Source organism: Bufo bufo, chromosome 1 (genome assembly GCF_905171765.1).
Source record: "Bufo bufo chromosome 1, aBufBuf1.1, whole genome shotgun sequence".
Classification (NCBI taxonomy): Eukaryota; Metazoa; Chordata; class Amphibia; order Anura; family Bufonidae; genus Bufo; species Bufo bufo.
This window is the reverse complement of record NC_053389.1, coordinates 314,169,246-314,193,169: the sequence shown is the minus strand read 5'-3', so window position 1 is coordinate 314,193,169 and position 23,924 is coordinate 314,169,246. Positions and strand designations below refer to the sequence as shown.

At 44.4% G+C, this 23,924-nt stretch overlaps 1 protein-coding gene across 3 annotated transcripts in view; it reads right to left on the bottom strand.

Annotated features, from left to right (window-relative positions):
* The window catches only part of FCHSD1 (FCH and double SH3 domains 1), a 149,246-nt gene that overhangs the window by 8,100 nt on the left and 117,222 nt on the right, over window positions 1-23,924 (bottom strand). For 2 of the 3 annotated variants that reach the window (XM_040441139.1, XM_040441146.1), the window contains exons 15-18: window positions 23,825-23,908; window positions 9,141-9,300; window positions 5,948-6,153; window positions 3,180-3,264 (exon numbers count right to left, since the gene is read on the bottom strand). In XM_040441139.1, coding sequence (XP_040297073.1) covers window positions 3,180-3,264; window positions 5,948-6,153; window positions 9,141-9,300; window positions 23,825-23,908 — 535 coding nt within the window. Of the gene's footprint in view, window positions 1-3,179; window positions 3,265-5,947; window positions 6,154-6,992; window positions 8,040-9,140; window positions 9,301-23,824; window positions 23,909-23,924 lie in introns of those variants that run through there. The other variant, XM_040441151.1, reaches the window with a different exon arrangement.

The following is a 23,924-nucleotide window of genomic DNA, read 5'->3' as shown; positions in this document are numbered from 1 at the left end:
TCTTGTATTTATTGATGATGTGACTGCTGACAAAAGCAGCAGGATGAATTCTGAAGTGTTTCAGGCAATATTATCTGCTCATATTCAGCCAAATGCTTCAGAACTCATTGGACGGCGCTTCACAGTGCAGATGGACAATGACCCAAAGCAAAAGCAACCAAAGAGAAAATGCCCCAAGAACAAGCAGGAACTGAAGACAGTTGCAGTAGAGGCCTGGCAGAGAATCACCAGGGATGAAACCCAGCGTCTGGTGATGTCTATGCGTTCCAGACTTCAGGCTGTAATTGACTGCAAAGGATTTGCAACCAAGTATCAAAAAGTGAAAGTTTGATTTATGATTATTATTCCGTCCCATTACTTTTGGTTCCTTAACAAGTGGGAGGCACATATGCAAACTGTTGTAATTCCTACACCGTTTACCTGATTTGGATGTAAATACCCTCAAATTAAAGCTGACAGTCTGCAGTTAAAGCACATCTTGTTTGTTTCATTTCAAATCCATTGTGGTGGTGTATAGAGCCAAAAATGTTAGAATTGTGTTGATGTCCCAATATTTATGGACCTGACTGTATGTGAAGCCAAGCTATCTGCAAGAAGCCCCCGCAAAGTCCCACTGTTGAAAAAAAGACATGTGCTGAAGAGGTTAAAATTTGCCAAAGAGCACATTGACTGGCCTAAAGAGACATTTTGTGGACTGATGACAGTACACTGTGAAGAAAGTGAAGCATGGTGGCACAAGCATCATGATAAGCGGATGTTTCTCATACTACGGTGTTGGGCCTATTTATCGCATACCAGGGATCATGGATCAGTTTGAATACATCAGAATACTTGAAGAGGTCATGCTGCCTTATGCTGAAGAGGAAATGCCCTTGAAATGGGTGTTCCAACAATACAACAACCCCAAACACACCAGTAAACGTGCAACATCTTGGTTCCAGACCAACAAGATTGCGTTATGGAGTGGTCAGCCCAATCCCCGGATCTTAATCCAATCGAAAACTTGTGGGGTGACATAAAAAGTGCAGTTTCTGATGCAAAACCAAGAAATAGAGAAGAACTGTGGAATGTAGTCCGATCATCCTGGGCTGGAATACCTGCTCACAGGTGCCAGAAGGTGGTTGACTCCATGTAACACAGATGTACAGCAGTTCTCAGAAACAGAAGTTATACAACTAAATATTAGTTCAGTGATTCAAAGGAAAGCAAAATCTTCAAACATTTTTCAGTTTATATAGTGAATGTTTGAGTTTGTAAAGAAGAATACAAACACTGCTATTTTTTTTGAACAGTCTAATATTCACTTTTCGTCAATTTTTTTTAGAGGAACCACAGAAATGTTATATATTTTTCTTCATGCTTTGATTTAGAATAGAATGTGTAGTGTTCCCAATGTATTTCTGTGTATGGAAATAAAAGCTACTAGAAGGATTTTGAGCTTTACTCACTTTTTTTTAAACACACTGCTATCATTTTGAACACAACTGTACGTTCATTACACCTCACAGACCCGACCTCTTAAACAAATATAGAATAAAATATAGACACTTCCCTGCCCACCAGGAAATTTACCCGTAGAGTTCTATGGCCAGTCTGCTCCTGGCTGCTTCCATTGAAGTCAATGAGAGCTCACTTTACTAAGAGTGGATAGGCCATCCAATTAGTAAAGGTTGGACAACCTCTTTCATTTAAAAACAGAGCCCAGGACATTTGCCTTAACTTGTGGTGGCGGATCTCTTCTTTTAATGAGAGTCTCCCAGACAATAAAACTACTGGCACTCCGATTACACAGTCAGTCACAGTGCCAGAGTATTGTTCCAGTCAGTGCCCACATTGCAGTGCATGTCAATATTCCCAATTCGCAGTATGGGCCAAAATGCCCGTTATACAAACCAACCAAAGTGCCCAGCAGCCCAGCGCCCTATCACAAATCCAGACACAGTGACCCTACTACAGAGCCAACCATGATGCTCTACAACAGAGCCAGCCATAATGCCCCCATGGCAATGTTCTACAGCAGGCTTGGTCATACACTTACCTCTTTCATACACCTGTGCTGTCCCACTCTACTGCTATCAATAAGAAGTTAAATGCAAGACAATCAACATATTGTATATAACCCCCTCTTCCTATGCCAGGAAGCTGCTCAGGAGGATAAAGTGACTGTGACATTTCTCCTAGGGATCTGAGGAGGACATGAAGAAAGAAGACACTATAAAGCAGGGATACTCAGTGGATCACCGTATGTCCCACTTCTCAACTGTATCTGTGCTTTCAGGACGCATTACAGTTAAATACAATGATGAAGCAGGGAGCCGTCAGTTCCCTGCCTCACCAATCCCCTGCTGTCATCATCCTGCCTGCAGCGCTAAGCTACAGACTGCACAGCACAGAACGGACGTGCTTTGTTCTGTTTGTTGGTGGAAAATGGGGTAGGTAAGGATTCAAACTGGAGTCACTTAAGGGGGCATAACTATGGAGGGGGCCATATAGGAGGGCATAATCTATAAGGGGGCATCATTGTGTGTGGGCGCACTGGCTAACAAGGCATAACTATGAGGGAGACATCATTGTGTGTGGGGGACCACCTGAGGAGGCATAACTATGAGGGGCATCACTGTGTGTATGGGGCGACCATCTAAAGGGGCACCACGCTTTGTGGGGGGCCACTTAAGGGGGCATCCTTTTGTGTGGCGGGTACTTAGAAGGCATCAATTTGTGTTGGGGGAACTTAAGGGGGACTCATTTTGTGTGCAGGGCATTTAAAAGAATATCCTACTGTGAGGAGGCACTTAGGGGCATCATACTGTGTGGGGAGACATTAAGGAGGAATCACACTGTGTCAGGGGCACTTAAGCAGCATACTGTGTAGGGGCACCAAGGGGTCATGGAAAGTGGGTGGGGTACTAAGAGGCATCATTACTGTTAGGTAGGGAAAGGAAGACATCCTTAGTGTGTGGAGAGGCACTAAGGGGGCACTATTACTTTGTGGTTGGCAGAAAGGGGATTACGCAAGTTTGGAGGTGTGGCTTATTGTAAAAAATTGTTGCAGCGCTGTCTCAGTTTTGTCTCTCCATACTTTTTTTTCTCGTGTCTCGGTCCTTCATCCTACAGCAGACCCAGGAACGTGGACCTTTAGAAATAGTACTTAGGCACCTCTGGTATAAAGCATTACTTACCTGTATCAGTAGTTGAGAGTCTTTGGCAGGCTAGTGGTGAAAACACGGGAGGTGAGAAGGGAGGTGGACCTGGAGAAGGTTGTTCCTGTAGAAACAGAAGCAACCAAATATAACCACACCAGACTACCACTGACCAAGATAGAAGAGACATAGCAATATGTGAAAAATGAAAGGCTAAGGGCAAAACTGTCTCCTGTAATGTACTATTAGCTGCTTTTGTCTACAGTTTCCTTCTACTGTGTACAGTATAAACAAAAGAAAATTACATGAAGTAGCAGCATGCAGACAAATTACTACTAATGCCTTATTCATTACTATTATGTTGTGGTAACATTTAGTACTCAGTGTGTATAATGATCTCATTCCATGAATGAATTATGTATGTATTTGGCTCAACACGCAATACTCCTCTTCACCGATGCAGAAATGGGATGTAAGAAAGATAAAAACATCATGGCAATATACTGTACTACTACTATATATGTAGCCATAGTTGGTCATCAGTTGTTTGCAGTACTAGAAGATATTGTGCACTAGTGGTACCAGGAATATCATGACATAGAACTTTGTACTAGGGTAAAACGATATCACTAGCAGTTAAAACAGGGGTATTCACTAGGTTTTATATTTAATAGGATACCTTCACTTTAATGTTTTTTTAGTTTAGCTCAACAACATCCGTCCTATTTAAATGTGCCTTGCAACAAAGGGTTGAGGACCACTGCCTTAGAAGAACCAGCCCTGCGGAGACTCAAGACTATAGGTAGGGAAAGGAATCAATGTGGCATTGGGGCTAGGTATGAATGACTAAAGTTCTCCCTTATTTATAAAAAAATAAATAAAAATTCTTTATTAAAAGACAATGATCCCCCAAACCCCCCCCCCCCCCAATCAATACCACAATGCAATTGTGTGGTTCCATCTGTAGAAAACAGCAAAAATGAAAATGTCAAATGCACCCAGGATAATCTATAATATCGGTTCCCACAGCTGACAAGGTCATTCTATTCAGAACGATTTAATAGGGAACATCCATAAAAATATATTTTATTCTAGTAATGTTCATGTTTACATTGGTGCGGTACAATACTCTACAGCCACCTTGTGGTAGAAACAGTTATTGCAGAATATAACATTTTCTGCCAGAACATCTATATACCATACTGACAGACCAAGGGGCCAGGGGCATAACTACCATAGTGGAAGACCATGCGACTGCTATGGGGCCAAGGGTAAGAGGGGGCCCATTTGGGATCATCTCCTGTTCTAATGGGGGTGAAAACTTGGTCAGGACTCTTCCCTCTAAAGGAACAACTTTTAGAAAATGATGCAGTGGAAAAAATGGCCCAAGGGTCATTGAAAGGGGTTTATACAGAAACCCTTCTTTCCTGTGTAGGGGGCCTGGTTTGATCCTTGCTATGGGGCCTTACCTTTCTATGTCTGCCACTGCATGGGGCTGCTATGGGACCGGTGGTAAAGGGTCTAGCCTTGGTTGGCCTTATGCGTTTCACATCTGGGTGGCAGGAACATGTGCAAGACTCTTCTGAAAGAACTGCATGGTTAGCAAACAGGGAGAGGGGGAATTAATCCTTCTGATCCTGGGTGACAAAACCTGGCAACATAACGGGGTCTCAATTTAATTTAACAAGGTGCCCTGCTCTCTTCAATGCTAGAACGCCCTATGTTATATGACAAGTTGATACGCAGTAGGGGCTAGCTACAAAGTACCAGTGTTCAATGTTCAGTGTGAACTCATCACTAGGATTTGCCATCGCCTCGTGCACAGGACGGACCGTTGTTTGTGCATGTTTTTGTGGATCACACACTGACCCATTCATAAAAAAAGGTTCTGTAAAAAAAAAAAATCGGTGTGCTGTCCTCATCTGTATGGCTGTTTCTCAAATTACAGAACATGTTTTATTCTGCACTGCTAGTTAAAGGGGATTCTGATTACATTAAGTTATCCCCTATACACATACCTACCGCTGGGACCCACACTGATCACAAAAACAGGGGTCTGTGGATAGGGGATAACTTAATGTAACCGGAATACAGCTCCTCCACAGTCTGTCACCTGAAGGGGGCAGCGTTGGACAATTTGCGGAGAACAAGGACTTTGGTCCCTTTTGTTTCTCAGGAACGTCTGCGTTCCAAAGATCAGGCCCCACCAATCATAATGATAGTCCATAACATTCTAAAGTGGGTCTACGCCTTTAATGTTTAACATGAATGGGTACACAATGACACAAAGAAAGAAAAACATTTATATAAAATTATAATATATGATCATTTTTCAACATTAAAAATAGCTGAAATATATTTTATTCAGCTTATTTTCATTTTTCTGAGAAAGAAAAGGTTGTCACTAAAGGCTCTTTTACAACTGCCAAGGATTGAGGCAATTATTGGGGGTAAGCGTTCGTACAAACGCTAGTTCTCAATAACTGTCCTATCTAAATGTGCCACTGATCACTTGACAAGTGAGAAAATTGCTTGTTTGACAGTGGTTACATATGTTATATGTAAAATAACATTTTCTGGGCAGCAGATCGCCCAGTGTGAACAGGGCCTGCTGCCGGAAAACAATAAATCTTTATAGGGACAAGTGATCACATTAGCAATGGCTCGTCCCCATACAGGGGAGATGATTGCTGCATGTAGATCACCAATGATCAGGAACCAACGGTTTATTCACAATCACAAAACAGTAAAACCGTCATGAGTGATGTAAATGCTGCATGTCAGGGATTATTTCAAGTAGATCAGACCTGCTGAGAGTCTGGATCATCTCCTGTTAATTCTTCAACGACAAGTGAGGGAAAGACTCCAACCCGGCCATTGAATTCCCCTTTCCAAAAGCCGTCGTCAACTCCACCTTCATCCCTACGGATAATCTGGATAATGGCTCCTTCAGGAAATGTCAGCTCTTCTTCACTCTGACCTTCATAGTCGTAAAGAGCTCTGGCAAGAGACACTGGAAGAGAGAGATACTGAATGTCCGATAAACGGATACAAAAGCAGCTTAGGTGGAGACTGTAAATGGCGAGTCGGCCATCTTTCTCTTTACTGTAAGTTTTTAATAGATTAAAGGGGGTCTCCTGAGACAATCCTTGTCCGTTTGTCCTGTTTATATGGCTCAAGACCTACTTCTGTGTGCCAGAAAGCAGAACCATTATGCATTACGTGGATGGCCAGTCATTTCAACAGCGGGCATGTAATGTTAAATACCTTCCCATGACTATTTCTGACGAGACAACCTTATGTTAGTGCTGGCACAGCAATACCAGGTGACAAATATCACTGTGCATTCACCTACCTTACCCTACATAAAGACTAGATTTACAGGTATGGACACAGCCTCTACTGATAGGGCCTCTGGACTACTTATCCAGACAATTCGAATTTCCACCGACATGAAATGAAAATAACCTAAAAAGTTAGGTACCAGCAGCAGGAGTTTCAGTGCAGTGGCTACCTAATCTGTCCAGTCCTTGTTAATGGAGGGAGGTCTCTTATAGCTCAAGTTTACCATCTAAGGCCTCATTGACAATTCGGACTCATCGGGTCTAATGAGCCAAACATACAACATCATACATCCCTATGGACACTAAAATGCGCCCACATTACAACCATTTGAATGAGGCATAAGAGGAATGAGGTGGCAGTTCTTGCTTTGTTTTTTTTTCAACACAGTCTTTTTATTGATTTTCAAGCATATAATACATGCTGAGAAGTACATAATAAATTTAAAAAAAGGAATATCCAAAATAACAATAAAAGAAGACATGATACATGGTATAGTTATGTTTACATATACAGTATAAGACATGAAACTGGAATACTTTGCATAGACAGTTTTAAGAGCAGCCTCCACAGAGTGATCTGTAAAGAGGGCCTCCACCCGGGCTAATAAGCCCTTCAACATTCTTTTGTAGTAAGGCGGTCGGCAGCGGAGTGGTGTGGGCTCTAGAAAGCCACATCAGCCATTGGTTGTGTGCTCTTATCCTGGATTGTAAGGAGGGTCAAAAACCAGCTCATACATCATACGTAAGTTTACCATTTGGGTGACAGATTGTTTTGAATGTCTCGCTATTACCTTGCGTGTGGCCGTGAGGATATGTGACAATAACCATCGGAAGGATAGTTGAATGCCATCTAGACAAATGCTCAGAATCGCCAGCTCTGGAGACAAGGGAGTGTGGGCGTCCAGAACCACCACATATGAGAGGGGGAGCCCCTTGAACCACACTTGTGCCAACAGAGGGAAGAGTAGTTCGGGACTATGTGGGACAGTCTGTCCGGTGTCAAATACCAACGTAATTGAATCTTTCTACTCTGTTCAGCATGGTTAATGCAGTGAGAGCATTTAATTGACCAATATAAGGCAGATTTCCATTGTTCCAGAGGGAAGGATTTGTTTAATTCCTCTTCCCATTTGAGCATGTATGGATCTTTTGATCCCTGCATAGGGTACAGGAGTTCAGAGTAGATTATGGAGAGTCCTTCAAGGTTTAGACCTTTGTCAGAGAATAAGAGGTGGAGCGGGAAAGAGGGGCTTGCAGTGTTGATGAGACACATTGTGTTCAGATAGTGTTGTATCTGCAGGTATTGGTAAAAGGTAGAGTTGGGAATAGAAAAGGACCTGTGGAGAGAGGCAAACTCTAGAAGAGTTTGACCCTGGTACAGCTGGCCAATTGAATCAATCCCCTTAGACTTCCATAGGGGGTAGTTCTTGCTTTGTACAACATCTGGCCACCTTGGATCCTTCTCCCAGACTATGTTCTTGCAGGAGGTGAGGAAAGACAAGTTTGCTGGATCTAGCTTTCCATCATAGCAAGCTGATCCCAAACATCTGCAGAACTGTAAGATATGCTCTCTTTACTCCAATTCTATTCATTGTGATGGATCGGAGGGAATAAAGGAGAGTCCAACACTAAAGAGATGTTCTATAGGTTCCCAAACATTAGAAATGAGTGACATTCCTCGTTCTTAGGAGATCATACTTTATTATACTATAGAGCAACAATCAACATTTGGTATTTTTGCCTGATTTACTTACTATGTAAATGAGTAATATACATAGTGATTTACTACCAATTTACTTTGCAGCAGTGGCCAGTTTTGCAATAGTAACATGTAGTGCCACCATATTGGTTGTCATCTTTTAAGGGGGTTGGCCACTATATATTACTAGTTAGTGAACAGCACATACAAGCAGCTATAATATGTGTTAATAACCCATCGGTGATGATGTCCAATGGTTTCATATGTCCAATTCATGTTTATTAACTCTTATCTGCTTGCTGGTACTGTGGTCCCAAAACAGCTACTGATAGAGAGTCTTGTGACCAGTCACATTTATCAGCGGCCTCCATTAATGGAAAGGGGAACTAGTGCGTGTGCAGTTAGACAGGGGAACTAGCACAAGCACTGTCTGTTCCCAGTGTAAGTGAATGGAGGCCGCTGATGGATGACACTGATCCCACGGCCCTCCATCAGCGACCAATTTAGGACAGCAGTGCCAGAAAGCAGGTAGGAGGACCTGCTACTAAACATGAATTATGGGTATTAAACCATCAGTCATCGGCACTGATGGTTTAATAACGCCTATTACTAGCTGCATGTATGTGCCGTTCCCAGCCCAAGTGCAGCTAGTAATACATAGTGGTCAATCCCTTTAAATGGACACCTAGGAACTGATGAATACTGTTAGCTTTTCATTGTCAACTTACTATTGATAGAACATGATAAAAAAAAAAAAGTTACAACCAACATGGCAGCACTTTGTGTTGTCAATTATGCAAAAATGGCTACCACAACTGAACAGAAAAATGACAATACTTTTCTACAAAAAAATATATAAATTGTGGCTACAGCTTCAACTTGAACTGCAAAGACAGTTGATTGTGTGATCACATATTACGTTGATTGATGCAGCCCCCCTTCCCCATTAAAACCTACCTGTAGCATCAGAACGTTCCAGCTCCAGAATCCCAGAGAGGCACTGTGCTCCAGAAAGTCCTTCGATGTGACCAGCCCTCAAAGATTCTACAACCCTCTGGTTCATGTAAGTAATATACTTTTCTGGGACATAACCCACTTGTCCATTTTTGTTCCGAGCCTTAAGTGAAAATGGAGAAAAGTACAGACTGTTATCCTAAGAGCCTATTAGGAGATAAATGAATTTGATTTCCATTTCTGCAAGGACTGAACTCAGTGTACTCTTCAAGCTCAAATAATGTTTATACTTTCAAAACAGTGTATTTCAGAATGTCCTACAATCATCATAGAAAAGAAAAATGTCCAGTTTTAATAAATCTATAGACTGAAAGGAAAATATTATCTTTTTATTCATATGGCTTCCTTTAAAACGTATATTAACCCCTTCACCATATTACCCCATGTCGCAAACCTTGCCCCTCCCTGATCATCGAGTACCATTTGGCTTCTATGGCAGCCAGAGGCCTACTAATGACCTCCAGGCCTGTCGTGACAAACATAAAGCATTCTAGTGTTCTAAATCCAGTTCTAGAACAATAAAAAGTTATGAAAATTAAAAATAAATGTTTTGTGAAAAAACAATAAATCACCTTTTGTATCATAAAAAGTCCTTGAAGATCCTAAATACAAACAATTGGTATTGCAGCATCCACAATGATCCATCTAATAAAATGGTCACGTCATTTAACCTGAATGGTGAATGAGGAAACATTTTTTGTACATTCCATCTCCAAAACACAATAGAAAGCGATCAGCCTTCCCACAGCTCCAACTAAGAAAAAGTGAAAATAACACGGGCCTTTAACCCCTTAGTGTCCACCAATATGCTTTTTTAAAGCAGTTCCTTTTTATGGTGGCCTAATCTAAATCCTGCACAGGTCTCCCATGCAGTGAAGAGCAGGAGCTTGGCTGTCTCATGGATTGGCAAAAATGCAGATCCAAGCCATTTAACCCCTCAGATGTAGCAGCCAATAGCGACCATGGCATCTAAGTAGTTTCAGAGGGAGGCAGCTCCCTCTGTCAGCCAACAGCACCGCCGTGAATGAGATCACGGGATGCCGATATCTGTACTTGGCAGGGAAAGTCCCCAGGCACGCCCTCAGTGGATGCCTATTGGGCCGTGCCAGAGGCATGGTCTACTAAATTGTCAGTTTTATACTGTACTACAGTATAAAACTGTAGTACAGTTTTATAAAAAGAATTCAAGTTAAACACACTTTTTCCCTTTGAAAAATATGCTTTTTAATTGACAAAAATGTAAAAAAAAAATATATATAGTATAGAAGAATGGCGGCACTGACAAAAAATGGTTAGAAAGGTTGGGTGCACGTTCACTGGGGAATGAGCTGCTTACCCCTTGGTATATAAATAGAAAAACGAACAGCACTCCTGTAATCCAGAGAAAAGTTTTTTCTTTATTCACCTATGTGATGCAACATTTCAGCTCTGAACTTGAGAAAGGCTCTAGTTCAGAGCCAAAACGTTGCATCACATGGGTGAATAAAGAAAAACCTTTTCTGTGGATTACAGGAGTGCTGTTCGTTTCTATATATATATATATATATATATATATATATATCTCCACGGCACTCCTCTGTAAACGGTGAAAAAACAAGTGTATTTATTCACACGTCACAGCGGCGTTTCAGTTCCCTCACGGAACCTTTCTCAAGCCAAGTGAATTACAAAGTGCAAGTGCATACTTACCCATAATTAATTAGTTAATGACCAATATTATAGTAAACCCATCCATAATTTGCATATAATAAAGGTGTCAACACGATCATTGCGTCATATATTCCATACAAGTGCAGCAATGTTCATATATAAAAAGTGCCAATATATATTATAAAGATTAAAATCCACTTGACCATCCAGATAATATCAACACTTCATGGTCATTAATAACTGACAAATAGTCACCATAGCTGTAGATGTAGATTGTGTGGAGCGGCGCCAAGGCTTCGGCGTTCTCCTCCTGTCAATGCGCATGCTGCACCTCAAGTGACTCACCGTATGCAGACCAACAACAGTCGCCATCTTATTAAAAGGCAAAGTAATGGGCAACATTGTATACACTAGAGTAATACAGCAACCTGGTACAAGTCCAGATCTAGGAGGACCGCATCACATATTGTGATACACCCTCCTAAATCGTGTTCAGACCAATTGCGTTTTTTATCACATAGTGGCCGAAACAGGCAGAGCCAGACCTACCAATTCAGGCATCGATGTATTTGGGGGCTGCTCTGACGCTGAAGCAGTTCAATTTACATATGAAAAGTATATTTTTTTTCCTATAGTAAATTCACATGCCATGGAAGCATTCATTGATTTAGTTAAACGTGATATAGCTTAGGCAGTCTGACGTACATGGTACATTGAAAGGGCCTAATATTACTACAGAAAAGATGATCACTTTGGAGGGTTTGTCTAATAACCCCGAACTCACCATCAAACCTGCCGATGCCACTGAGGGGGCTGATGAGTTTTTTTATTAAGAAAAACTTTCACTTATTTAGTTTTTTGTTATTCGAGTACTCAATTAAACGTTGGATTAGGCCTCATGCACACAACCTTTTTTTTTTGCGGTCCGCAAAAACGGGTTCCGTTTTTCCGTGATCCGTGACCGTTTTTTCGTCCGTGGGTCTTCCTTGATTTTTGGAGGATCCACGGACATGAAAAAAAAGTCGTTTTGGTGTCCGCCTGGCCGTGCGGAGCCAAACGGATTCGTCCTGAATTACAATGCAAGTCAATGGGGACGGATCCGTTTGACGTTGACACAATATGGTGCAATTTAAAACGGATCTGTCCCCCATTGACTTTCAATGTAAAGTCAGGAGTTAATATACCATAGGATCAGAGTTTTCTCCAATCCGATGGTATATTTTAACTTGAAGCGTCCCCATCACCATGGGAATGCCTCTATGTTAGAATATACCATCGAATTTGAGTTACATCGTGAAACTCAGATCCGACAGTATATTCTAACACAGAGGCGTTCCCATAGTGATGGGGACACTTCTAGTTAGAATATACTACGAACTGTGTACATGACTGCCCCCTGCTGCCTGGCAGCACCCGATCTTTTACAGGGGGCTGTGATCAGCACAATTAACCCTTCAGGTGCCACACCTGAAGGGGTTAATTGTGCGTATTATAGTCCCCTGTAAGAGATAAGGGGCTGCCAGGCAGCAGGGGGCAGACCCCCCTCCCTCCCCAGTTTGAATATCATTGGTGGCCAGTGTGCGGCCCCCCTCCGGCCCCCCCTCTATTGTAATATCATTGGTGGCCAGTGTGCGCCCCCCCCCCTCCCTCCCTCCCTCTATTGTAATATCATTGGTGGCCAGTGTGCAGCCCCCCCCTCTATTGTAATATCATTGGTGGCCAGTGTGCGGCCTCCGTCGGCCCCCCTCTATTGTAATATCATTGGTGGCCAGTGTGCGGCCTCCCCTCTCCCTGCCCGATCATTGGTGGCAGCGGAGATTCCGATCAGAGTCCCAGTTTAATCGCTCTGGGGCTCCGATCGGTAACCATGGCAACCAGGACGCTACTGCAGGCCTGGTTGCCATGGTTACTTAGCAATATTACAATATTAGAAGCATCATACTTACCTGCTGGCTGCTGCGCTGTCTGTGTCCGGCCGAGAGCTCCTCCTACTGGTAAGTGACAGATCATGTCACTTACCTGTCACTTACCAGTAGGAGGAGCTCCCGGCCAGACACAGACAGCGCAGCAGCCAGCAGGTAAGTATGATGCTTCTAATATTGTAATATTGCTAAGTAACCATGGCAACCAGGCCTGCAGTAGCGTCCTGGTTGCCATGGTTACCGATCGGAGCCCCAGAGCGATTAAACTGGGACTCCGATCCGAATCTCCGCTGCCACCAATGATCGGGGAGGAGGGGAGCCGCACACTGGCCACTAATGATAATAATATACAATAGAGGGAGGAAGGGTGGCCGGGGGAGGCCGCACACTGGCCACCAATGATATTACAATAGGGGGGGGGCCGCACACTGGCCACCAATGATATTACAATAGAGGGGGGGGGGGCCGGGGGAGGCGCACACTGGCCAGCCACCAATGATATTACAATAGGGGGGGCCGCACACTGGCCACCAATGATATTCAAACTGGGGAGGTAGGGGGGGTCTGCCCCCTGCTGCCTGGCAGCCCCTGATCTCTTATAGGGGGCTATGATATGCACAATTAACCCCTCAGGTGCAGCACCTGAGGGGTTAATTGTGCATATCACAGCCCCCTGTAAGAGATCGGGTGCTGCCAGGCAGCAGGGGGCAGTCATGTACACAGTTCGTAGTATATTCTAACTAGAAGCGTCCCCATCACTATGGGAACGCCTCTGTGTTAGAATATACTGTCGAATATGAGTTTTCACGAAGTGAAAACTCATCTCTGAAAAAGCTTTTATGCAGACGGATCTTCGGATCCGTCTGTATGAAAGTAACCTACGGCCACGGATCACGGACGCCAATCTTGTGTGCATCCGTGTTCTTTCACGGACCCATTGACTTGAATGGGTCCGTGAACCGTTGTCCGTCAAAAAAATAGGACAGGTCATATTTTTTTGACGGACAGGAAACACGGATCACGGATGCGGCTGCAAAACGGTGCATTTTCGGATTTTTCCACGGACCCATTGAAAGTCAATGGGTCCGCGAAAAAAAACGGAAAACGGCACAACGGCCACGGATGCACACAACGGTCGTGTGCATGAGGCCTTAATCGATAGAATACTTGATTACAAAAATAGTCGATAGCTGCAGCCCTAGTCTAAATGTTGACTTTAGAGTTACAGTGGGTATGATGAGTTAGTGTGCCTCTTTTTGGGTGCTTATTGAACCTTACCAATCCTGCTATTGCGGCTAGTGCATTAAGGTGATTTTTTTTGTTTTCTCTTTTTTTTTGCAATTTTTACTATTTTTCCCCATCGTACGGAGGAGATATCATGTGTCATATATACATTTCAAAACTATAGAAATATACTTCACTGTAAAAATCTTTTTTTGCTAACCAACAACAGCTATAATCGTAATACATTTTGAACTAAAAATCTCAGTTTTAAAGCCCAAGAGGGGTTAATCAAATACAGCGATGCCTGAATTGGTAAGTCTGGCTCTGCCTGTTCCAGTCACTACTTGATAAAAAACGCAGTTGGTCTGAACGCGATTTAGGAGGGTGTATCACAATATGTGATGCGGTCCTCCTAGATCTGGACTTGTACCAGGTTGCTGTATTACTCTAGAGTGTGTACACAATGTGGCCCATTACGTTGCCCTTTAATAAGATGGCGAATGTTGGTCTGCAAATGGTGAGTCACTTGAGGCGCAGCATGCGCATTGACAGGAGGAGAACGCCAAAGCCTTGGTGCAGCTCCACGCAATCTACATCCACAGCTATGGTGACTATTTGTCAGTTATTAATGACCATGAAGTGTTGATATTATCTGGATGGTCAAGTGGATTTTAATCTTTATAATATATATTGGCACTTTTGCACTTTACTTTATATATGAACATTGCTGCACTTGTATGGAATATATGACGCAATGATCATGTTGACACCTTTATTATATACAAATTATGGATGGGTTTACTATAATATTGGTCATTAACTAATTAATTATGGGTAAGTATGCACTTGCACTTTGTAATTCACTTGGCTTGAGAAAGGTTCCGTGAGGGAACTGAAACGTTGCTGTGACATGTGTGAATAAATACACTTTTTTTTTACCATATACAGAGTGCCATGGATTTTTTCCTTTATCAATACACCCATGATCAGGAGTTGAACGCAGACACCCGGATTGCTACGGATAAGAAGTGCTGCTTTATTTTTAAATTATCACATAATTAATCCCACAAGGTGAATGCTGTAAAATACAAACAAAAAATAAAATGCCAGAATTTGCTGGTTTGTTGCCACAAAAAAAAAATAGAATAAGGGATCAAAATGTCGTATCTATCCCAAAATACCAATGAAAACTATACTAGTCACACAGCTTCAAGGAAGGGGTTTTATTGTGAAGTAAAACTTCAAGAATAACTATATACATTGGGTATCGCTGTAATTGTATTGCCCCAGAGGATACAGTTATGTTATTTATGCCGCAAAGTGAATGTCGCAAAATTTTTAATGTAAATAGACAAAGGTGGAATTGCGGTTCTTATCCATCCCCCCCAGAAAGAGTTAATAAAAGTTAATCAATAAGCTATATCACCTGCAAAATGGTAGAAGCTACAACTTTTCCCACATAAAGGCCTCATACAGCGACATCAAAGGAAAAAAAAAAGTTATTGCTCTTGGAGTGCCCAAAACAGGGTCATCACTAAGGGCTTAAATGCAGCAACACAAAAACAAATTATTAAAAAAAATGTTTTTAAAATACAAAAACTGACGGGTGATGCTTTTGCCAGATGTCAGCAGAGTAGTTCATGTTCTGTCCCCACATGAAGGCGAATGAAGGTGTAACTGATAATGACTTTGTGACTGGCCTACCTTCGTATCCAAGCAGTGGAGCAGACCGGACCGGCAGATGCTCAGGTTAGATGGATCCAGACGTAGACATGAGGATGCAATCAAACGTGGGTTTATTTGATCCAGAGCAGTGACATACAGTGATGCAATACAGGAATGCAGTAGATGCTGTGATGTGGATGTCTTTTCTGAGGCTAACTGCTGAGGCAACTGCTGGTCAAAAACTGATGCCTTCACAAGCCAAGGTGTGTGTCTCCAGTCACAAAGGAATGCAGCACTGAAAAAGGCTACAGGAAGTGACCAGGCCCAAGGCTGCAAAACCACGCCCAGAGAAAAAACTTTATTTAACAAGAACGAAGGCGTGCAGCATACAAATTCCGGCCAGCAGAGAACAATAGACTTAAACAACATAGGAAAACAAGAAATAATACAGTGCAGAAATTCAATATGAAAGGAACAGCACACTCCCCGTCTGAAATTCACTTTGGGGATTTCACTATGACGAATGTCCATAAAATATAAACAACCTGTAAAAGAAAAACATGTTAGAATGCAAACATAGATAGTCCTGTTTTCCAACTTGGAATGGAGAAGATCTGCAAAGCTAGATACAGTCCTGTTCACCCTGCAGGGACGTTCTCGATGGGTCTCATCCAACTGGAAAAACGTTCAAAGCGCTGACAACTGAAGCTGGCGGTTTGCTTTGTTCCAGTGACTAATGCACTAACTTCAGCGCGGATTTCTGGATCATTATTCGGATCCTGGATGCTGAAAACTTCCTGTACACATTCGTCCGCCTCTCCAAGCAGAAACTCTGGACCAAAGACGAATCCAACGTGATTTTGGTTGTTGGGTTCTGTGACTTTCAGATAGGCAACCTCTGCGATGGCCTCCATGGAGGCGTCCGAGAACACGTGGAGCTCTTTCCTTATGCTAGAGGAAAGTGAAGTTTTAATATAGCATCTCGGGATGTGGATCTCATCCAAGGCACACAAGGATCGCTTCCAGGCTTCCCATTTTTGCTCTTTCTCGGAGGGAAGTGGGGTATCCCAATCCTTGACTGTTTCAGAAAACTGTCTCAGTAGAGATTTACCTTGTATGGTGATGGGCGCTACAAATCCCAGCGGATCAAATAGGCTGTTTACCACTGATAGGACGCCTCGCTTTGTGAATGGCTTGTCTGCACAACTTATCTGAAAACCGAAGGAGTCAGCCGAGAGATCCCATCTGAGGCCCAAGCTCCTCTGCACAGGTGGACTGTCCAGTCCCAAGTTAATGTCCTTGAATCCTGGTGCATGATCGCCTGATTCGAAGGCCCTCATAACAGCCAGGCTGTTTGAAGCAATTTTGTGTAGTCTAAGTTTAGCTTGGTACAACATACTTTGAGTCCTTTTGAGCAGATCGATAGCCGCTTCTTCAGTCGGTAGTGATTTGAGTCCATCGTCTACGTAGAAGTCCTTTTCTACAAAGTCTCTGGCGTCTTTACCGTACTCGGATTCTCCCTCTAATGCAGTTCGCCGAAGGCCGTAAGTTGCCACGGCAGGTGAAGGGCTGTTTCCAAATACGTGTACCCTCATACGATATTCTGCCATCTCTGCGTTGGTGTCGTTATTCTTGTACCACAGAAACCTGAGGAAATTCCGGTGGTCCTCTCTGACTACGAAACAGTGGAACATCTGTTCAATGTCGGCGGTGATGGCAACGAGCCCTTTTCTGAACCTCATCAGCACTCCAACTAGGTTATTCGTCAGATTAGGACCTGTGAGGAGGACATCATTAAGAGATACACCTTGATGTTTGGCACTTGAGTCGAAAACAACCCTAATTTGATTAGGTTTCCGTGGGTGATACACTCCAAATGAAGGCAAGTACCAGCACTCGTCGTTCTTCCCTAAGGATGGAGCTGGTTCTGCATGGTTGTTGCGGAATATTTTGTCGATAAAGGCAACGATGTGTTCTCTCATCTCAGGCTTACTGTTCATGGTACGCTGAAGAGAGTTAAATCTAGACAGAGCTTGTTCCCTATTGTTCGGGAGTCTCACCCTGGTAGCTCGGAAGGGTAATGGAGAAACCCAGTGATTGGTTTCGTCTTTAAAGAACTCATTGTCCATTATCTTGATAAATTCTCTGTCCTCTACTGACAAAGCTACTTTATCATCGTCCTTGCTTGTGTGAAAGACTAATCTTCCCAAGTTGTCAGCAAAGGGAGGAATGTCGTCAGGTGGTTGTATGAGGTCTGGAGGCTTCTCTTTCACCTCATAGTGATGAGGGCAAGGCTTAATGCAAGTTGTGCGTCCATCTCCACGCACGTACGTTTTGAATGAGTGGATTTTTGGCTGATCCAAACATACATTTCCTATGACTACCCATCCCAAGTCCAGTCTCTGGGCGTATGGTGCATAGTCGGGACCATTACACTGTTGACGCACCTTGTGTACCCTTAGATTGTCTCTGCCAAGCAGGAGTAGAATCTCGGCGTTGTTGTCCATAGGTGGGATAACGTTGGCAAGGTGCCTTAGGTGTGGATGGTGAAATGCAGCTTCCGGGGTAGGAATTTCATCCCTATGGTTGGGTATTTGATCGCATTCGATCAGCGTCGGTAGAGGTATTTCCGTATTTCCACTGACGGAACAAGCGATGAATCCTTGTGCCCTCCTGCCGCTAGTCTCTATGCGACCCGAGCAGGTGTTTAAGATGTAGGGTTCTGACGGTCCTATTATTTCAAAGGCTTCAAAGAATTTAGGTCCTGCTAGGGAGCGGTTGCTTTGGTCGTCAATGATGGCATACATTTTTACTGCCTTTTCTGGTAGCCCCTCCGGGTAGACCTTGATTAGGCATATGCGGGCACAACATTTCTCACTCTGGCCCTCCCCACATACGTCCGAGCATGAGCAGGAAACAGCAGTGGCTGTGTTAGCGTGGTTCTGGAGCTCCCCGCCATGACTTTGAGCAGGACTGGTGGTGACGACAGCAGGTGAATCCCTTGTGAGTGTAGTTGGGTGCATAGCTGAGGCATGTCTATCACTATGACACTCCTCACACTTGATAATGGATTTACAGTCCTTAGCCATGTGCTCCAATGAGGCGCAGCACCTGAAACATACCCCAAGCTCGGTGAGGACTTTCTTGCGCTCCTGTATGGTTTTGGATCTAAATCCTCTGCATTTGTTCAGTGAGTGTGGTTTTTTATGAATGGGACATTCACGATTGAAGGCCTTGTCTCCTGATGAGGTAGTGTACTGTCTACTAGTGGGTACTGCAGATGATGGTAGGTTAGTCTTTCTAACATTCACGCTGCTCTTAAAGTCTCTGTGTTTATGCACAATACTTTCATACCTTGATGATGGTGTCACTGAAGCTGTAGTATTGAACTCCAGGAAGTCGAGGCTGGGGTCATTCCTCATCTGGGACTGTTCATCGATGAATCTACAGAAATGAATAAATGGGGGAAAGGTGACGTCGTGCACTCTTTTGTACCTTGAGACTGATGCCGCCCACTTCTCTTGCAGGCTGTATGGTAACTTCACGACAATTGGGTTCACCCCATGGGCTGTATCCAGGTAGCACAGCCCGGACAGATGAGGGTCTCTTTTGGCGAGCTCCAGTTCCATGAGCAAATCACTTAAATCCTGAAGCTTATGGACATCTTTGAGACTGATCTTGGGGACGTTCTGCAGTCTCCTGAATAGTGCCTTCTCTATTGCTTCTGCACTGCCAAAGGTGCGTTCGAGTCTCTGCCAGGCTGCAGCGAGACCTGCTTCTGCTTGTCCCACATAGACAGTTCTAAGGCTCTTGATGCGATTTGTGGAGCCTGGGCCCAGCCATTTGATCAAGAGGTCGAGCTCCTGCTCTGCAGTTAGGTTGAGGTTGGCGATGGCGGCCTTGAAGGTTGCCTTCCAGGCTCTGTAGCTCTCTGCACGGTCATCAAATTTTGAGAGACTGGTGTTAATTAGCTCTCTGCTCACCATAAACCTGGCAAACTCAGACATATCTGATTTCTCACTGCTTGTTGCCATGACAACTTGTGATGCCCCTGGGGCGTATAGGCTGCGTGGCGTGAAAGGGTGAGATGCTTCCGGGTAGAATGATGTTGCTGCAGGGTTGAGCTGTGGTCTAGCCTCTGTAGATTCTGATGACTGCTGCTTGAGCTGTGGAGGTAGGCCAGGAAACACCTGGTAGCCATCTTGCTGTAATAACTGCACTTGGGCGACTGTTATTGGATTGCTCGGGTGCTGTGGGTATCGCTGGCACTGCAGGTAGAGCTGACTTGGAGGTTTCAGTGTTGTTGGCTTGGACAGTACAGCACACTGGGGGTGGTGCAGATAACTGTTTCAGTACATAGTCGCTGGTGCGATCAGCTGGATCGTCTATCTCCTCTGGTGGTAAGCAGACTGAATCAAGGCCTTGGCTTAATGCTTGCTCAAGTAGTCTTACTCTTGCTAATGCGATTTCCTCTTCCCTCTCTGATTCGAGGATCTTTATTCGAGCCTCTGCTTCTGCCCTCTTGGCTTCAGCCTCCGCTTCTGCCCTCTTGGCTTCTGCCTCCGCTTCTGCCCTCTTGGCTTCTGCCTCCGCTTCTGCCCTCTTGGCTTCTGCCTCCGCTTCTGCCCTCTTGGCCGCCGCCGTCTGTGCTTCTGCACTCGCAAGGACTTCTTTTTCGGTGAAGGAACGCCTCACTTTGGATTGCTCTGCATTTATGCGGGCCTCTAGTAATCTGTCGCTCAGGGCGGAGCTTCTAGAGCATGATGATCTGTAGGACCGCGAGGAATGTTTTGATGAATGCGATCTGTGTGATCTGGTTTCTTGTAAATGAGAGATGCGGAGTTCCACTTTATCTTTAGCATCCAGCACCATGGCGTCTCTTTGTCTGTCTATTGATTCTGCCTTGCACAATTCTGACGGGGCTTCTTCAATATTAGAGTCTTTTAGAAAGGTTATATACCTTGTGGACAGTTTCTTGTACCTTTCATGGGCTGCATCCAGCCGCCCGACGGCAACTTGTAAACTGGTGGCATCGCCTGAGGAGGACTTAAGTCCTGATATGAGGGAGGAAATTCGTTCCCATAGCTCTTCCAGGTTGTCACATAGCTCATCTTTCATGGTGTGATAGTTTTCTGTGATCTTTATAGTTGGTTTGAGAGATCGCCTTGGTCGCGTGACTTGGTCTGCTGGAAGTGTGGGTTCTACCTCCAGCTCTTCATAATGATCAGTATCAGGTAGCATTTGCTTTGTTTCATCACTGGGGAACTGTACGAGGTCCTTTTCAGCCATTTTGATTTAAGGTGCGCTGTCTCTTTAAGAAATCGAACTTTTGAATTGGGGGCTGAAAATTGCAGTGCGGCTCAGATGAGGCACCCCGATGAGTTTCCCAAGGTGTTTTGAGTGAATTGCGGGGTTTGGTTTAAGGGAGGCCCCGCGTGCGTGAACAGTTCTTATATCATGCGAGCAAGGGTTAATATAGGATGTAGAAAGTGGCTTGGCGAGTAGTGGAGGACTTCCGGGCGAGAGTATATCTACTGCGCACACGCCGTGCTTCCCCTTAGGCTTATTGAACGTGCACTGTTGCTGGGCAGATTTGCTGGGAGTGGGCCTGTTGCAGGGGAGGTTCCTGAGTGTGGCACTGGGCTCTAAGGGAACCTGTAGCCAGGCATTGGGCATTGGACATTCAGACGGATATTGACTGGGGTATAAGGCTTTAAGGCAGTTTTTGACTGTTCTGTCCCCACATGAAGGCGAATGAAGGTGTAACTGATAATGACTTTGTGACTGGCCTACCTTCGTATCCAAGCAGTGGAGCAGACCGGACCGGCAGATGCTCAGGTTAGATGGATCCAGACGTAGACATGAGGATGCAATCAAACGTGGGTTTATTTGATCCAGAGCAGTGACATACAGTGATGCAATACAGGAATGCAGTAGATGCTGTGATGTGGATGTCTTGCTGAGGCAACTGCTGGTCAAAAACTGATGCCTTCACAAGCCAAGGTGTGTGTCTCCAGTCACAAAGGAATGCAGCACTGAAAAAGGCTACAGGAAGTGACCAGGCCCAAGGCTGCAAAACCACGCCCAGAGAAAAAACTTTATTTAACAAGAACGAAGGCGTGCAGCATACAAATTCCGGCCAGCAGATGGCAGCAGAGAACAATAGACTTAAACAACATAGGTAAAACAAGAAATAATACAGTGCAGAAATTCAATATGAAAGGAACAGCACAGTTCACTCTTAGTCCTAGATGGGCGCCTGAAACTTTCTTTGTGGTGCATTTTCTAGACAGGGGAATGCCAACACCGTCTGCATTTCCCACACCACTGCAGATGATCCCGACACAAGCATACATATGCCATATTCTGATGCCAGGTCTACTCACAAATATATACTACTAGCAGAAGGACCCGGCTTAGCACGGGTATATTTAATCTATTACATTTAATCTTTGTGTGTGTCGTTAAAAGATATCGACAGTATCCCCCATAACAGTGACCTCTACAGCACCCCGCCCCTTTAACAGTGAACACCACAGTTCCCCACCCCTTAACACTGACCTCCCCCAGTGCCCCGCCACTTTAAAATGGGACCTCCACAGCAGCCCATCCCCTTAACTTTGACCTTCACAGCAGCCCCCTCCTTTAACAGTGAGGTTCACAGCACCCTACTCCCTTGACAGTGACATCCTCAGGGTCCCGCCCCCTTAATAGTGACCTCACAGCAGTTTCCCCTTTAATAGTGGCCCTTGCCCCTTAACAGTGACCTCCACAGTGTCCGCCCCTTTAACAGTAACATCCACAGTGCCCGCCCCTTTAACAGTGACCTCCACAGTGCCCACCCCTTTAACAGTGACCTTCACAATGCCCGTCCTTTTAACAGTGACTTCCACAGTGCCCGCCCCTTTAACAGTGACCTCCACAGTGCCCGCCCCTTTAACAGTAACCCCGATAGTGCTGGCCCCTTTAACAGTGACCTCTGCAGTGCCCGTCCCTTTAACAGTGACCTCCACAGCGCCCTGCGCCTTTAACAATGACCTCCACAGCGCCCACCCCTTTAACAGTGACCTCCACAGCACCCTGCCCCTTCAACTCTAGGGCTACACGACAACATGTGTCGCGCAACATTTTGTCTCAACAACTTTTATAATGAGGCTATGGTGTTGCACTGCGACATGCTGCGACACGACAGTCGCAAAAAATCCATCCAAGATGGATGCATGTACCAGTGTAGTTGTGCCCTATGTGTCGTGCGACTTATTGTCGTTGTGTAGCCCTAGCCTAAAGCTGACCTACAGCAGTGAAGAAAAATGGCTGAGTTGTTATGGAAACCTGGAGTAAAACTGTGTGTATGTGGAGACTAAGGGCCTGAGAGCTTCTATAGGCTGATAAGGGACATGTGACCATGTGTATGGCAGTTGGCATATGAAGAGAAAGACTTGCAGGCTTGTATTGGCTAAGGGTCCATTCACACGTCCGTGTGTGTTTTGCGGATCCACAAAACACGGACATCGGCGATGTGCGTTCCGCATTTTGCGGACCACACATCACCGGCACTTAATAGAAAATGCCTAATCTTGTCCGCAATTGCGGACAAGAATAGGACATGTTCTATATTTTTCGGGATCGGAATTGCGGACCCGGAAGTGCGGATCCGCAATTCCGGATCCGGGCAGCACATCGTGCTGCCCCATAGAAATTAATGGGTCCGCAATTCCGTTCTGCAAAATGCGGAACGAAATTGCGGACGTGTGAATGGACCCTAATGCAGGTCATTTTTTGGGAATATCTCAAGAACAGTACATCCTAGAGATCTGAAACCTTCCCGGACACCTGATGTACCTGTGTGCCAAATTTGGTGAAGATCGGTTCAGTCGTTTGGTCGCGCATAAAGAACAGACAGACGTCCAGACAGACAGACAGACAGAAACTCATTTTTATATAAAAGAGATATTAACAGCAATTCCTTCCGGATATTCTCAACAGAATTGCTCTGGATATGCAGAATAGAAGCGTGCAATGCTGCACACCCCTGAAGTTTCCCTGCAAACCTATGAGCAGTATACAGTTCATGCATACTACCACCAGGCTCAGGGTATCAGTGTCCAAAACAATGTATAAGCTTGTACAATGATGTACGGTATATGACCTCTGAAACTGACTGACCTTTACCCACTCCTCCACATCTCCATCCTCAATGACCTCCAGTCTTTCGCCTTGAGTGATGGTCAGTTCATCTCCCAGAGCAGCCTTAGGATACAGATAA